This window comes from Oryzias latipes, chromosome 14 (assembly GCF_002234675.1).
Source record: "Oryzias latipes chromosome 14, ASM223467v1".
Lineage (NCBI taxonomy): Eukaryota > Metazoa > Chordata > Actinopteri > Beloniformes > Adrianichthyidae > Oryzias > Oryzias latipes.
Window position 1 is genome coordinate 23362068 of NC_019872.2, and position 16438 is coordinate 23378505.

Genomic DNA, 16438 nt, shown 5'->3' on the forward strand with positions numbered 1-16438 from the left:
GATAGCAAGTGAATGTAGAAGATTTCAAACACGGTGGGAAAATGAATATTTCTTAGTGCTTCTCAAATAGTGGGGCGAGCCCGAAGCGATGCCAGGGGCGCCGCGCGGTAGTGGCGGTTTTAGGCACAGGTCATACGGGCAATTGTCCGGTGCGCAAATTTAACGTGGGGGCGGCGGTGGTGACAGCGGCTCAGTGCTTGGAAATATATCTGGTCCACTATTGGGTTCCTATTGTCTGTTTTATTTGAGTTTTTAACAGCATGAAGCTCTGTCTGCCAGGTGAATCGGGGCAAGCACACCACTGCTGGCGCTGCCTGTTCCGCAACACCAGGATCACCGCGTGCCTTTAGATTCCTCAGCTCATGCTAATAATGTCATTCTTTATGAACTATTGTAGACATTTTAATGACGTCTTTATTTTCCATCTAGAGATAGACACAGAGAGTGAACCTAAAAGGTGAAAATGCATTATGAACTAAGGAAAAAGTATTCAAAAGAACTTGTTTTGTTTTGGAATTTATTAGTTCATAGCTGCATATTTTGTCACAGAGTGTAATTGTAGAATGAAGTTTTTTAAATTGTAGAATGAAGCTTTTTAAATTGTGTGCGTTAAATGTTAAAGTTGTCCTCGTTGGTCACCCATAAGCCCTTTTTTTTGGTCTATTTTTCTGAGAAAACAGTCGACTCTTTATAATCTACAAAATCGTGCACTCTGCCAGTCAACCACACTAACGGCTACGTATGTAAAGATCTGCTGGCTTCAGCTGCCCAATAAGCCCGTTCTGAACTGCCTGGTTGGAATGAGGTTTCATTGTCTGAGTGATATTTCATTTTGACGTGCGCTTGTTTAATGTGGCAGAGATCAGCATCACTGCTCCCACTGAGAGCAATGTTCTTCACATTATAGGTGAGTTACAAATACACAGTAATCATGTGTCAATATGTCACCTCCTGTGTGCGGCCCGGACCTTTGCTCATTTATCTGTATTTGGCCCTCACCAAAAAAACTTTGGACACCCCTGGTTTAAAGAATAAAAATCACAAAAAAACATTTTGGGAATCAACAGCTGTTAGCATTATGTCCTTTATTTTAGTTTGCTATTTTGGTTGTTTTATTGGTTTATGTGTTGTTCTGCTCTCAGGCTTGTTTTTCTTGCTGCTACAGCCTCACCTGGTTTCATGTGATAATTATCAAAAGAAAATTATCAAATGTCTTCATTTGTGTCAGTTGTTCAAGTGTGGTGTTTTCTTTTCATTTCTTTCATTCTTTTCATTCTTCACACAGGTCTTACATCACCAGTTCTTGACAACTTCAACAACAAAGCACTTTCTCTAGCTTACCAATTCTAAAAGATAATTGTCTGTTTTGTGATGAACAGGACCAAAAATCCACTCAACGGATCCATTGGAAAGAAATAGTAAGAATACCCAATAAAGGTAAGTGCAATAGGAAGCCTTGTTTCTGACAGCGTCTGAAACCCCTTAACAAAACTCAAGACATGAAACTAGCTGGTGGTGATCTTTCACAAGTATCAAGGAAGACAGAAATCTGGCATTAAACAAGTGCCCAACGCTAATAAAAAGAAACTTCATGGATCTTTTCAGATTCGGAATGGCTGAGTCTTTCTGATTATGGTGATCATCAGCAGCTAGGACAGGGACACCTGGGAAGCAAGCAGGGTAGTATTTCTGAAGAAAAAGGGTTGGATCAGTTTTCTAGTAACATAAAAGAAACCAATCCACTCTGTTTGTCAACTCTGACTGCCATATACTTACTTCATTGTGGTCAACAGGGGTTGCATGTTCATCCAAGAGCTGGTGGATAACCTGGGTGTGTTCCTGTTCCTGTTCCTGAGATTTAAGGATCTGTCTCTCTTGAAGCCTCTCCTGGGCCCTGTAGAGGTTTCTTCTGGTTGCCTTGTTTTCCTTCTCAATCTGTTCATGGATCCTACGCAGTCGCTCAAACTCCATCAGTTGCCTTTCCTCTTCTTCTTGCCTCCTCAACTTCTCCAGTCTTTCCCATTCTCGTCTTTCCCGCTCTAGTCTTACTTGCTCTTGTCTTTCCTGCTCTAGTCTTTCCTGCTCTAGTCTTTTCCTCTCCAGTCTTACCCATTCTTGTATTTCCTGCTCTAGTCTTTCCTGCTCTAGTCTTTTTCTCTCCAGTCTTACCCATTCTTGTATTTCCCGCTCTAGTCTTTCTTGCTCTCGTCTTTTCTGCTCTAGTCTTTCCCATTCTCGTCTTTCCCGCTCTAGTCTTTTCCTCTCCAGTCTCTCCCATTCTCGTCTTGCCTGCTCTAGTGTTTCCCTCTCCTGTCTTTCCCATTCTCGTCTTTTCCTCTCCAGTCTTTCCTGCTCTCGTCTTTTCCTTTCCAGTCTTTCCCATTCTCGTCTTTCCTGCTCTAGTCTTTCCTGCTCTTGTCTTTCCCTCTCCTGTCTTTCCTGCTCTAGTCTTTCCCGTTCTTGTCTTTCTCTTTCCTTTCTTTCTTGTTCAAGTGCTTCCTTTTCTTTCTTTTCTTGCTCTTCTCTTTGCTGTTGTCTTTGCTTTTCTTTTTTTTCCTCTTCAATTCGGCCTGCAAGACAAACAATGCAAGTGGAGATAGCCCGTGTCAGTTTTGTGTAACCAGTAAAGATTACGCTGCAAATGTAAAACAATTGTTAAAATAGAAAAACATGCAACTATAAAAGAAATAAAAAATGTCATTGCAAGATTTGACGGATCAATGAAGGGGAGTGCTATGAAGATCTTTGATTTTCTGTCATTTGTCTATTGTGTTACTTTCCGGGTTTGCTTGGATTGCGAATTGTCCTACAGAAACTAAAGAAAGTCTTAAATCTTGAGCTAAAAAGAAAAACAACCTTTCTACTTTCTGAATCACTAGGTTTGCTTGCTAAGCCACTCTTTTTGTGGAAGTCGTCTGGTCCTCTCTCTACTCACTGTCACTTTTTTGTGAACTAGTAAGTTAAGCATTGAATATAGTTTCATCCTCCTCTTCCATCTTCTCCTTCTCAAAGAGATGTTTGTCTTTAGCTTTGCTAGCTCAGGGGTTTTTATTTAGCCGTCGTTACAACTGCTTTCAGAAGGTAGCAAACTATCTAGGATATGTTACCAAGCGAAAAGTATTGACATGCATCAAGTGTGAGTCACAGACGGGTGCGGAGGAGAGAATCCAATAGATTTTCCAAATAAACTGTCTTCATAATCAGATGATAAATAACATTGAAATAATGTCAGTTTTGTATTTTTTTTCTCTTCGACCCAGTACCAAGTGATCCATGGACCAGTATCGGTCTGCTGCCCAAGGGTCAGTGTTTACTGGACCATCTAAACTGGCCTTGTCAGAACTTAGACATCTATCAAAGGTTCCTTTCTTTTCTTTCTTTGCTCACCATTTCATCCATGAATGTTGTTGATGAATGTCTGAAAAACTTTCAAACACAGAATTGTGTGTTTCTGTGTAAAACTTGTGTCTTTTCTCTCTTCCAAGTCTGGAAAGCTCTGGAGGTTTATGGATACCCCAAATGGGTCTTCACTAAAGCACAAGAGCAACCCACCACCGGCAACAAGGAGGAACCAGATTCAAGAGGGAAAAACACTGTCATCCCATATGTGGCTGGGTTATCAGAGAAACTGAAAGGATCTTCCACAACCACAACATCCAAGTCAACTTCAAAGCAGGGAACACCTTGAGGGAAAGACTGGACCACCCGAAAGACAAAACACCCAGAAACAACCAGAGCGACATGGTGTTTGCCGTTAAGTGTAGTCAGGAATCTAGCAACTTGTACATTGGGGAAACTAAGCAGCACGGCTAAGGAGACACGGCTTCTAACAAAAAGGGATGGAATATCAAACAAATTGTGTAATATTTTTTAAAGTTATTTTTTACTGTTTTCGCTATGTGGACATGTTAAATACACTACACCAAAAGCATTCATTTTTATTATATTACTACAATAAAAATTACAACAATGTTAAGCTAGGTAATGTTTCGCGTCACATCCGGTAAGAAGAGTATTCCATTTCCGTTATCAGCTGCTTGCTTTTGTAAATTTTTTCTCCTTCTGTTTGAATTTGCTGGCCGGCAAGTGCAAAAGCTTAATGGAAAGGGAATAACAGAAGTTATGCAAAAAACTTTACCTCGCTAAACAGTGTTGTAATTTTTTATTCTAGTAATACCATTTTACAAAAAGAGGCTTTTGGACTGTCTCATGTATTTAAAATGTCCACATAAAAAACAGTAATAAATAAATGTAAAAATCATACACAATAAGTTTTATATTACATCACTTCCAGGAGTCAGGACATTCCTTTACTGTTGGAAGCCACGTCTCCATTTTCGTTGCTGTGTTTTCTGGATTCGTTCATTTGTACCGAGATTGTTTTTGTGATTTGGTATTTGGTAATTTGGACCCGGATTTTGTGTTTCAGGACTTTGTAATTTGTTCCGGGATTTGCTGTTGTGTTTCGTGATTTGCTGTTGTGTTTCAGTATTTGTTCATTTGTTTCGGGATTTGTTGTAGGTTGCATCTTAAATTTAAATGTGTCTTCCACCTCTCCATAAAATCCTCTCCAGGTAACACTGATGGTTTGAGAGAGGAGTCAAGGAAGACATCATTTTAAATTTATAAAATCCCTCACTGAAGAGAGGGGCTGGACTCAAACATAAACTTTCATCCATTTCCAATCCTGTTTTGAAATCACTGCAAAAACAAACTCAGCATGACAACATTGTACAGAGATGAAACCCAGAGCAGGTGATAAAACTTAGGGACACCAGGGTCAACCACTCGGTTGTTAGAGGACTTTGTTGTCAATGAAAGGACTGAAACTTTTGTAAGGGGGACATATATCTCTAGTTCAACACCAGTTAGACAGAACTGAAAAAGTCGCTCGGATGAGAGGCAAAAACATCTTCAACCAGTAATAATGTCCAGTTGAATTCTGCACTGCTTGCTGGCGATTAACTGGACCAGCTGTTGTGAAGGTAAACAGGGGTTCAGTTATATTTTTATGCTCTTTTGATTATGCATCTACTTGATACCATAAATATGCATGAATATTCTATTGTGAAATATGCTTGCTTGCTGCTGAGTGAACAGTGAAACCTGCATGCAGTACCAGATGACATGTGCAGAGGTCAGCAGCAGGCCTGTCTGTGATTTCTGGTCTTTGTTTTCTTTTTAGTGTTTATGGAACAGAGACACCTGCAGAATGCAGACTAGACTTACATCCTTGACTGGCGCAAAAATACCTTGCACTTACAGACACAGAGTCTAATGACGCATTTTACATGTTGCTTTGTCTGACAATAACGATGGAACCTGCCTTGGTAGTGTTTTTTTTCACTCTCCCCTTTTCAAAAGGTTTGAAATGTCATGCAGACTTCTTGTGTGAATTTCTTTTTTAATTTCCCAACTGCACATTACATTTTGGGTGTCCTGAACCATATGGATCTGCGAAGGCCACACCGGGCCGCAACAGTGTGTTCATTCAATCAGAATGTGGAGACATCTGATTGAGCTAATCAGCAGCTAGCAGGGCTTGGAGAACCACAGTCAGGGTGGTAGATATTGAGGACAAGGAATGAGCTGCCCTGCCTTATAACTTCTCATCTTTTCTGTTTCAGATGGGAGATTTGAAACATTATCTTGAAATTTCTTTATGAATGCCTTACTTCTGTATATCATTTCATAGCTTTGGTAAGGGATAAGGTATATGGGGACTTAAATGAGAAACATTATGGAGCTCAGTTCCAATTTGCTGGATATTCCTGACAAGGATAAAATACACTGGTACATTAGAGTCAATGAAAATGATCAAAGAACACCCACATTCATCTCTTTTATACTTACCAAAGTTGGGGCAGCTGTCATTAATAACAACATGGTCGGTCAGCAGATGGAAGTGCTTGCGGTCATCACTTTCTCTGATAGTGAATTCGTTACGAAAATCAATGATGGGGATACTTCTGAGGTCCCAGCTGGAATGACCCTCATATCGTAAGTAGACCCTGGGTTTCACCGGACCAAACAGCAAATCTACAACCATTATGACACCAGCAAAGAAGCTTTCATCTAACTCAAGAGTTGAATGTCCTGTCACCTTCTGACCAACCTGAAGAAAAGAGCAGAATAGGAGTAGAATTAAATATGGGATCACTCTGAAAAAACGTTCGTGATGATTTCTCTCTTACCTCATGTTCCATTGAGGAACAGTACCAGGTGTAAGGTGTCGCATTTTTTATCAATATCATCTTAGTGGTTCTTCCTCTGCAAGAAGAGAAGTCAGGCTCTGTTCACACTTTTAAAAGGATTTTAATTCTGTTGCTTGAAGGCATCAAAACCGACAGTTTTTAATAATGAGAACAGGGTTGTTGTTGTTTTTTATAGAGTTAAGGGCTTTCAGGGGACACCACATCAAGCTCAAAATAAGAAAGGAAAGCAGTGATCATGTGATGGTGGGAGTCTTCGTCATTATCAAAGCAGGAATCTACTGTCTTCATTGCATTGAACACTATGACCATTCTGTTGAAATTCAGAAAGATGTGGCGTGTGCAGTTCTTGTGTTTGTTACAACTTCACCAACAAAAATCTAAAGTTCTGAAAAGAAACCCAGTTCTACGCACAGGCTCAGGACAACTAACGAGAAAAAAAATCTAAATAAATGAACTGATACAATAACAAATCCAGTGATTCAACTTTCCTACGTAGTGTGCCTGAATCACCACATTTATAGCATTACTATGGAGTTAATTCAGTCTCAATAATCAGAAATGCACACAACCGGTTTTACAAATGCACACGCTCCGATTCACAAATGTCATTTTATGCAAACGTGAAAAATAAATTCGGAAATACACACCCTGTGTTTCACAAACACACAGATTGTGTTTCACAAATGCACACTAAATGTTTTACAAATGCACAATAAGTGTTTCTCACAAATGTGCACACTGTGTTTCACAAAAAACATTTTAGAAATTCACAATAAATGTATCAAAAATGCACAGTAAGTGCTTCACAAACATGATTTTTAGGTACACATGTGATGTGAACTCACAGATCATTCGAATTGCAGAATGTGCATTCAAAATCCCGTTCTCATTTGTGAATCTCCCCGTGTGTGTGAGAGATTTTTCTACGGTGAATATTGAGACTCATCTGACGGAGCGGGTCGACTAATCTCACCATTGGCTAGTGAATCTGTCAATCAAACTCATCGGCAAAGCAGGCGGGTTCGCTTTTAGCCAATCGAATGGCCCCTTACACTTTCTCTACGCTTTCTGCGGGTGGCAAAAGCCCCGCCCTTTTTTGATTCTGGACCAGTCGGTCGTTAGCGTGTTAGCCTTAGCATGGCTTGTCGGTTTATTGCCTTCGGTTGTCAAAAATTACTGGCTTGTGCAACTTTTCAGTGGACCTGGAAGCAAGGCAACAGTGGTTGAATGCAGTTGACATTGAATCCATCGAACTCTGTACTGGTCATTAGATTTAAAATGAATGTTTCACTCGGGATTGTTTGTACGTTATTCTCTTAGCTTTCATGCTAGCGTCATTTCAACACTCAGACACGGTTTTGATCATATGAAGGTGGAGGAGAAAAATCTTCAACTTCCACAGGTTTTGTGGAGAAACTGGCATCACTTTGCTCCGTACCACGCAGTGGGACTACATTACCTCAAGTTCATCTCACTGTCAATCACAGATACCCAATACACCTCCCCTGCTCAGCCCGAAGTCACTTTGCTTGACCTTAATTTTATTTTTTTAATAACTCAAATGTCATTGATTTTATATTGTAACCATATACATATACACCTCTTGGCCAGGTCACCCTTGCAAAAGAGATCCTCATCTCTCTGGGTTTTATAACTGGTTAAATACTACACAACAAAAGATGGTCATAGAACAACAAAGTGCAAACATTCACCCTTTATTGCAGAGTAAAATTCAATGAAAACATGGACAGATTAAAACATCAAAATTTAAGCAAATGTGGGATCTCTACTGATTTGAATTTTATTTAAACTGGAACTAATTTTCATAACTTCCTTACATACAATGAAGTCCCTTGAACAATACAGCAGTATTGATTTGAACTTTGTCTTACTCCCCTCAGTCTCTCTTCTTCTGTATGAAATTATGTCGCCTAAATTAAGTTCTAAACACACTGGACAGTAAATATATAGGTCCACTCCCAAACGGTCTGAATTCCACAATGGATTGATGTCGTCTTGCAGTTCCAACATTTGTGGACCCAAAAGAGGACTGTCCCATACCGGGACATTGATCCCAGGATGAGGTTCAGCCATGGATCCACTCTCCTCCCATTCAATCTCTGGAACCAGCATACCCTGACAAAAAAAAAAAGATACTGTTTATGAACAGCACTGTTTTTTTTGTGTTTTAGATTATGTAGGAACAGTGACCGACTAATAATAACTTATATTGTTGCTGGCAGGCAGACCTCATATCTCCATAACTGTTTATAATTTGCAAATAAGTGAACCTTAACAAAGTAGTGACATTAGTACATCTGATGGCTCATAAGGCCATGCATTGTGATGCATTTTGAACTTGCAGATGTGCTATTCTTCCTACAAACAAACAATTTAGGGAAATTGTTTGCACCACACAACAATAATCCTTTTCATTCATTTTCGATGAAAATTCACTGTAGTCATTATGATTTCATGATACTCTTCTTGATACTTTCCACTTTAGTCAAACTGCACACAAATCAGTTGTCCAGTACAGTGAGATTAAATAAAGCATTTACCCGGGGATCAGAAACAGGGTTCTGGGTCAAGCCCAACTGCCACAGCTGATTTGGTGTCATGCTTTGCTCCGTCCTGATTGGATGGCTGTCCCACGCGTCACTAAAGACATCCAAACTGGCCTGAATGCGTGGTAGAAAAATGTAATGGCAGCAGAATACGTGATGTGACTGATATTGAGCAAGTCTTGGTCCTCAGGAGAGTGCAGGATGTTGTAATATAAACCAGTAACACTCACGAAGACATCACACCAGAGGGGCTCAATCCTGTATTTGGAAAAAAGCAAAAAGAAATATTATATTGTCAGATTTATTTTTAATACATCATTCACTTTTATGTATCAGGGCTCCAGACTAACTTTTTTCACTAGGAGCATAGTGGCCCCTAACTGAAAATTTTAGGGGCACAACCAGAAAATTTAGGGGCGCATACCGTAAATCAACATTCTAACCAAATCTACTAATTTCCACTGTATTACAAATAAATACTTTAATAATAGATGCAGAAATTACAATGTGCTGTTTCTAATTCAGTGACATATTTTATTCTGCACTTTTGAAGATGTAACATGAAGGTAAACTGACATCACCATCGCTGTCACGACAGTACAACTAAGTAAAAATAGTAAAAAAAATACCATACATTTAGAATAAAAAAAGTTTTTAGTAACAAGTGATTACCGTAGTAACCTTTCGTAATTTCACAGTTTCAAACAATACTTAAATGTATGTAAATATTAGAGGATGGAAATTCATGTTGGTGACACCAAATAGGTTTAGCCAAGATGCACAATAAGCGTGTTTGAGATCACCCAGATGGACGTAACGCTGCACAGATCACCTGGTGTGTGACGTATATTTTTGTTTTTGCTCTAACATCACCTGTCAATCAAAACAAAAATATCACCAGAAAGGGGTGAGAGCAAGACACCAATCAGAGCGAACGCAGCTGGAAATTTAGTATTGAACTGACTAAAAGCTGCCCTACAGACTACAAAACAATGCATTATGGGACATGCGTCCTGATGGGTTTTTTGTAGTTCACTGATCAATTAAAATAATTTAAAATACCAACTGATTAAAAAAAGGCTACATCCATTACAAAACATTAAAATAATCATAAAAGATGTAATATCACAGCTCATACTTAGGGGGAGAGGCATATTAAAACGAAATTGAATGTTAAGGACAACTCCTAATTCCTGGTCTCTTTCAGTCTCGCTGCAGCTTCGACTTCATGCGAGTTTGAGACCCCTGCTGTAGACTCTGTCACTAGTACACTAGCTGCAGGTCGGAAGAACGAATCAATAGTTCACTTGCTCATAGCTCAGACGCACATATCAGGTTGTGATGATATTTGTCTCCGTTTCCTTCCCACGGATGTTTACGTGCGCTCGATTATCTCTAGGCCCCGCCCCTCCACATATTTTAGCCACTTGCAGTGACTTTCCCTATTCTTCTCAGACGCATTGGCCGCCTCAGGCATCACTCAATGAAACGCGAGTGTGTGCTCGCGTGTGCTCGCGTGTGCTCGCGTGCGCTCGCGTGTGCTTCAGTCTCATGAGTATTCGCGTGAGTGTGTGTGTCTGCCTGCGTGCGTGTGTGTGCTCGCGTCTCATTGATGATTTCATCTCTCATTTCATCGATCCTTGACGTGCTCCTTTCATGTTTAATGTATAAAAAATACGGAGGGTGGAGGAGGCAAATTTACTGGTAGCACATGTGCGACTGGATGTAAAATTCAGTCGCACACTCTCAAATTTTGGTCGCAAAATGCGACCAAATGGACGCAGTCTGGAGCCCTGTGTATATATTAAAGCTTCTAAAACTAGGTTCAACTCACCGTTGATTGTGTGTACACTTTTCCCACAATGAAGCCGTTTGTGTCAGTTCTACGTACTGTGAGCATTAACTCGGCTATGCCCACATTTTCTCCTCCGTGATCTCCTCTCACCCTGACAATAACATGAAAATCATGTCTCAAACACATAATTACAAATGCATCGCCAATACGGTACACATCGGTTTAAAATGTAATGTTCTTATGTATGATGCCAATAAGTAGAATTTCTAGGTTAAAAAATTGCAGGAGTGGGTTACATGTATCACTGGGGAAAAAATGAGGTGAGAGAGACTGTTAAGGGGGGGTAAAATGTTATTCATGAGGGGAAAGAGTTTTAGAGTTGCCTTTGTTTATGGAGAGGAGTCTAAAAAAAGTAATTTTATTTTTGTACAAATAACCAAGTACTTATACTGCCTGATATGTGAATAAAATATTTCTTTATGAATGACATGAATACCTCAGAGGAAAGCCATAAACGTTCACAGCGTCACTGAAGAAGGCCAAGTGGGTGTCTGCACAGTTGTTGTCTGCTATCTTCAGGTACAGGATCTATGGAATACAAGTACAAATACTTTCAACTGACAGATGTTTACGGCGGCAAAAATGCTAAATTCCCAATTGACAGGTAAAACAGTAATACAATAGGATGATAAAATATGAAATAGAATAGAATAGAAGGGTATTTAATAATCCCTGAGGAATTTTTTTTAAAATGGCCATCTTAAAAAAACACATAAACACACATGCATTACAAATAGAAATATCACAAAATAAAAAGATTGATAAAAAAAGGTAAATAATTGGAAAATCAGTGGGTAAAATTAAAAGAAATTACTTGTAAGATGCCCTGCCAGAGAGTTGTATTGCCTGATGGCACGAGGAACAAAAGATTGTCACGCTGTCACGCTTCAGTAATTCCTAGAGAATAAATAAAAACACAACAAACATGGATTAGATCATTTAGCTGTCTGATCTTAAATTACATAATTTTCAAATATATGAAAGGGGAATTTTTTTAAAACACTCTTGCTATGATTACTTGAGCTTGTAGTAAAGAACAGCTTTAAAAAAAATCAGAGACAAGACACTGATCACAGGAAGCCTGTGTGTAATACTTACAGTAACTTCTACTCTAATCACTGTTGACAGCTGATTTCTCCCATCCACCCTTTCTGTGACTACTTATCGACTACAAAACAGCCTAAAAACATAATGTTTGGGATTCTTGTCATTACGTCATTGGAAGTAAAGATACGGGGATTTTAGTGGCTGTCACTCTGACACAATCTCACAGGGCTTTTCAGCACAATACGGGTTCTAACGTTAGAAACTTAATGAGGCTTCTTTCATTCAACAGTGGATTCATGTATGTTATATTTAAAAAATGCCGTTTTCATGAATGTCATATGAATTAACTTTGTTGCACAGTCCACCCCGTCTTAAAGTCTGGGTTGTGAAAATGCTGTGTCTAACTTTAACCCGGATCGCGTTTACATAAAGGCAGCACATGGAACAACTAGCTAGTTAGCATAGCATAGCATCAGTGTTTAAACAAATCGCCGTCTCCAAATCAATACTTTTTATTAAACTTTCTTTGCTGCTGTAAACCCGGCATGCTTTTCCCCTTAGTTCTATCTGAATCATGTTAAGAACCTACAGATCATTGGCTATAGACGCTAGCTGAACTTCACTCACACTCACAGGCAGCCACAACTTGCACAGGCTAAGCAAAACAAAGCTAAGCTAATTTGCGGTGGGGGTACTCTGCAAACGACTCGGCTGCAGTGTTCATAAAGCATTCACACATGTCACTTGGCTAAGGAGAACGCTTCAACTTAGTATTCAATAACATTACAGGACGTACAACGAGGGAATGATCAAATAAATGCATTACTTACGGGCTGAGACTGATCCCGTTCAGAAGACCTCTCCGCCATGTTTGCCGCCCGCGTCCTTTCAACTGCTGTGCTGAACAGCTCCCTCCCTCGTCACTTTGAAAGTGAGGAGTGTAAGGGGCCATTCGATTGGTTAAAAGCGAACCCGCCTGCTTTGCCGATGAGTTTGATTGACAGATTCACTAGCCAATGGTGACATTAGTTGACCCGCTCCGTCAGATGAGTCTCAATATTCACCGTAGAAAAATCTCTCACACACACGGGGAGATTCACAAACGAGAACGGGATTTTGAATGCACAGTCTGCAGTTCGAATGATCTGTGAGTTCACATCACATGTGTACCTAAAAATCATGTTTGTGAAGCACTTACTGTGCATTTTTGATACATTTATTGTGAATTTCTAAAATGTTTTTGTGAAACACAGTGTGCACATTTGTGAGAAACACTTATTGTGCATTTGTAAAACATTTAGTGTGCATGTGTGAAACACAATCTGTGTGTTTGTGAAACACAGGGTGTGTATTTCCGAATTTATTTTTCACGTTTGCATAAAATGACATTTGTGAATCGGAGCGTGTGCATTTGTAAAACCGGTTGTGTGCATTTCTGATTATTGAGACTGAATTAACTCCATACATTACTGCCAACTGTTTACATACACAAATAAGTCATAAATGATCAGTATTGTAGCTCACTCTTTATAAAGCAGTAGTCAACATATTCTCCTTTTAAACTCATATGATTTCAATAGTTTAAAGACAGTTTTAACCAACTGACATTAATGCCAACATCTATCCGCCCAGCACACATTCTCTTACCTTACCACTGACCTCTGTCTCACAATTATTTGCACAAGGTATTAATTGGTCCATGTAGCAAAATATAATTCTGCAACAATCACAGGTGCAATGTCTTTGAGTGTTAAATATGTGTCTAAATAGCTCGTAACTTTCTTTAAACATGTCCTCCATCAAGGGAAAAAGGCTGCAAAAACCTGTAAAAAACTTGGGGTGTTGGAAAAAATCATTTTGCCGATATATCGGGACAGTTCATTTTGCGATATTTGTATCGAATCAGTCAGGACGACATTTTATTAATTAATTTATTAGCGTCTGACTCTTGTTTTCTACTTCAACTTCCGACCGCTAGTTGGCAGCAGAGCACACGGAGCCTCTTAGAATATCTCAGTGAAGCAACTTGTTTAGTTGTTATGAGATATGAACAACTTAGTTTTTACTGAGAATGGATACTAAACCGAAACTCTGTGCCATGTTACTGCCAGTATGTTAAAAACACAGATTCCAGGGCTTTTTAGCAGCTCAGATAAGAATGAGTGAAGCAGTGCAGCTTCACAGTGACTAATGCACGTAGCAACAGGCAAAATGCCATCAGCAAAAAGGCCAAAGTTTTTGCAGAAACGCACAGCAATAGATTCTAGTTTACCGACCTGATGGATCAGAGTGATGTCACACTTTGAAAAAAGGCCAACATCACGTCAATGACCGGTGAAATACATGTTTACTTCCGTGTGTGAGACAGCGTGGCTGCAACGCGGCAGTGCAGACTGTCACGTAAAAAAATCATCTTAACCCCATTAAAGCAACTTTCCTTCATCCTGTCTTGCTGCCTCATCATGAGACTTTATTGTTCCTGGAAAGAATTAGTGTTTTTTTCCTTTCTTTTTGATGCACCATTCAGGCTTCGGACCCGTGAAAAGCACTGGAGAAGCTACGTTAAGCAATGTTGAAAATAAACAGCACTTTATTTCCTTAATCACAATTTCATTCTATTTTTTTTGTTACACTAGAAAATATTTTGTTGTGGAAAACAGACAATGTTGACTGTTCACTTTAAATATTTTAAGTTACCAAAATAAAAGCACTAGGAATTTGCTTGGGTTAAAGCAACTTGTTAAGAAACAGTTGCAGTGCTAAGCATTGTGATCATTAAATAAACGGAATTTTAAAATTTTATCACAATAAAAGACTTATGTAAACATAGTTAAACGTAGTTATATTGAGTTGTTTCTAAGTTCTACTTTTTAAAAAAAGAAACAGAATGTTCTTGTAAAATATCGGAATACGTGTCATATCGCCAGACTCTTGCCAATACACACCCCTATTAAAAACACACATTTAAAAAAACACACAGTGGGTCATTAAGTTTCAGCCTCTTAGTCCTCAGTGTTGGTTTTTCGCTCATTCATCCTAAGCCATCCTGCTTTGCCGACACTGAGGTCTGCTTGGAATTTGAATTTTTTTTTCTCTGCCTTTGATTGTTATTTAGGACTGCAGTTTTTCCCCTCTTGTGAGAAGTTTTTGTTTTTTTCTTGATACTCTTAGTGTTGTCTTTGTGTTAAATAATTCTTAGTGCGTTCCCGAGTCAAAGCCTAATTTCTCTTTGCAACTGGGTTCTAGTTATTTGTTCCCTCACTTCCTCATCTGTATATGCCATTGTTTACATACTGCACGACATTCAAACGCTGTTTAAACATTAAAACCAACCAGAGCTGCGACAAATCTAACTTTATGTCTTACTTTGAAAACCTACATGAAAGCCAAAATTCCACGTGTCAATGTAGCTGTAACTTAGCGCAGTTACTCACAGCAGTAATGCCTGAGCTACTCCCCAGATCCTGGATCTTCTTTGGTTAAGCGCAGCTCTTCCTCTGACAGCTGCCGGCTGCTATTGGCTGCATTTTGAGGAGGGGGTGGGCTTTGTGCACCCACGTGCATTCATGGAAAGCACAATCTTGGGTCACACATAAAGCTGGAAGCTTGTGACCTCTATGCTCAGATGTAAGCTGTGGACGGACAAAGGAATACATTTAGTCATATAGTATAAATGTTTCTGTGTGAGTATGTGTGTGTGTGTGTGTGGGGGGGGGGGTGTTAAAACGTCCTTCTAACCGTCCGTGGCTGGTTTTTTCACCCAAGCTCGGGTCCTGGGAGCTTGAGGGTCCTGCACAGTATCTTAGCTGTTCCTAGCACTGCGCTTTTCTGAGAGGTCTAAGGTCTCTCCAGGGATCTGCTGTAGGCGCTCCTCCAGCTTGGGGGTTACTGCCCGGCACCGGCGTCAACCGCCTCACCATCACTGTGTAGAAATGCTGCTTGAGCATAAAACGTGTCTTTGATGGCCAGAGCTCAGTTCTTTTCGCCACTTTTTTTGGCATGATACTTTTTGCTTGCCGTAGCTCAGCGCCTGTCCAAAAATGTGTTCATGAGCTCGACGCTCCAGCCGCGTGTGGGAAGAGCTGCCACCAAATGTTTTCAGCCTGATCGCTACATGGAGCGATGTCTGTGTGTATTTTATTCCAATGCATGGAAGACACTGAGAATGTTTAGAGCAGTGATGTGCGCTGAAGGTTGTGGTGGTGAGGCACTGACCCTTCAGAGCCACACTTACAAACAAATGAAAGGCCTAAACAGGCCATTTTAGAATTGGTGTGATCCGCAGTACACGTGTGGCTAGTGATCACAGATCATCCTTGATCCGTTGAACCACTATGAACCTAAAAGAAGGTGTATGAGGGTTTATTCAAACTTACTTTATTTGGTTTGCCTAAAACAGACCAGACTTTTTTTCCACATCAGTTTAAATCAGGTGTTAAAGTGTGAATACGCTGCTGCAAACTGGCCTAGATGAAACAAGCAGTCCAAGACCATCTGAAGATGAAATGGACACTGGTACCATTTGGTTCAGGTTCACTTACAGCGTGCATATGAACTGGTCCTGGGGGGTATTCCAGGAAGCATGTTTAAACTAGCCTGACTTTAACCCTGAACTTTGGCTGAAATCTGCCTGAACTCGCTTACTCTGGGTATGTCGGTTCCAAAAGACCGGATATGAGTTAGCGTAAATACGCTCGACTTGGTAACCCTGGGTTAATGCACGTTGTTTGAGATCACCCAGGTGGACGAAATGC

At 39.9% G+C, this 16438-nt stretch overlaps 1 protein-coding gene across 4 annotated transcripts in view; it reads right to left on the minus strand.

Annotated features, from left to right (window-relative positions):
• LOC105355678 overlaps positions 1 to 16438 on the minus strand; it is a 35920-nt gene that overhangs the window by 13313 nt on the left and 6169 nt on the right. For 3 of the 4 annotated variants that reach the window (XR_002291711.2, XM_011483876.3, XM_020709091.2), the window contains exons 2-5: positions 15119 to 15316; positions 6195 to 6270; positions 5854 to 6115; positions 1777 to 2570 (exon numbers count right to left, since the gene is read on the minus strand). Coding sequence is in view for 3 of the 4 variants with exons in the window: in XM_011483876.3 (XP_011482178.1) it covers positions 1777 to 2570; positions 5854 to 6115; positions 6195 to 6254 (1116 nt within the window). In the remaining variant the exon portion in view is untranslated. The remainder of the gene's footprint in view (positions 1 to 1776; positions 2571 to 5853; positions 6116 to 6194; positions 6271 to 15118; positions 15317 to 16438) is intronic. The other variant, XM_020709092.2, reaches the window with a different exon arrangement.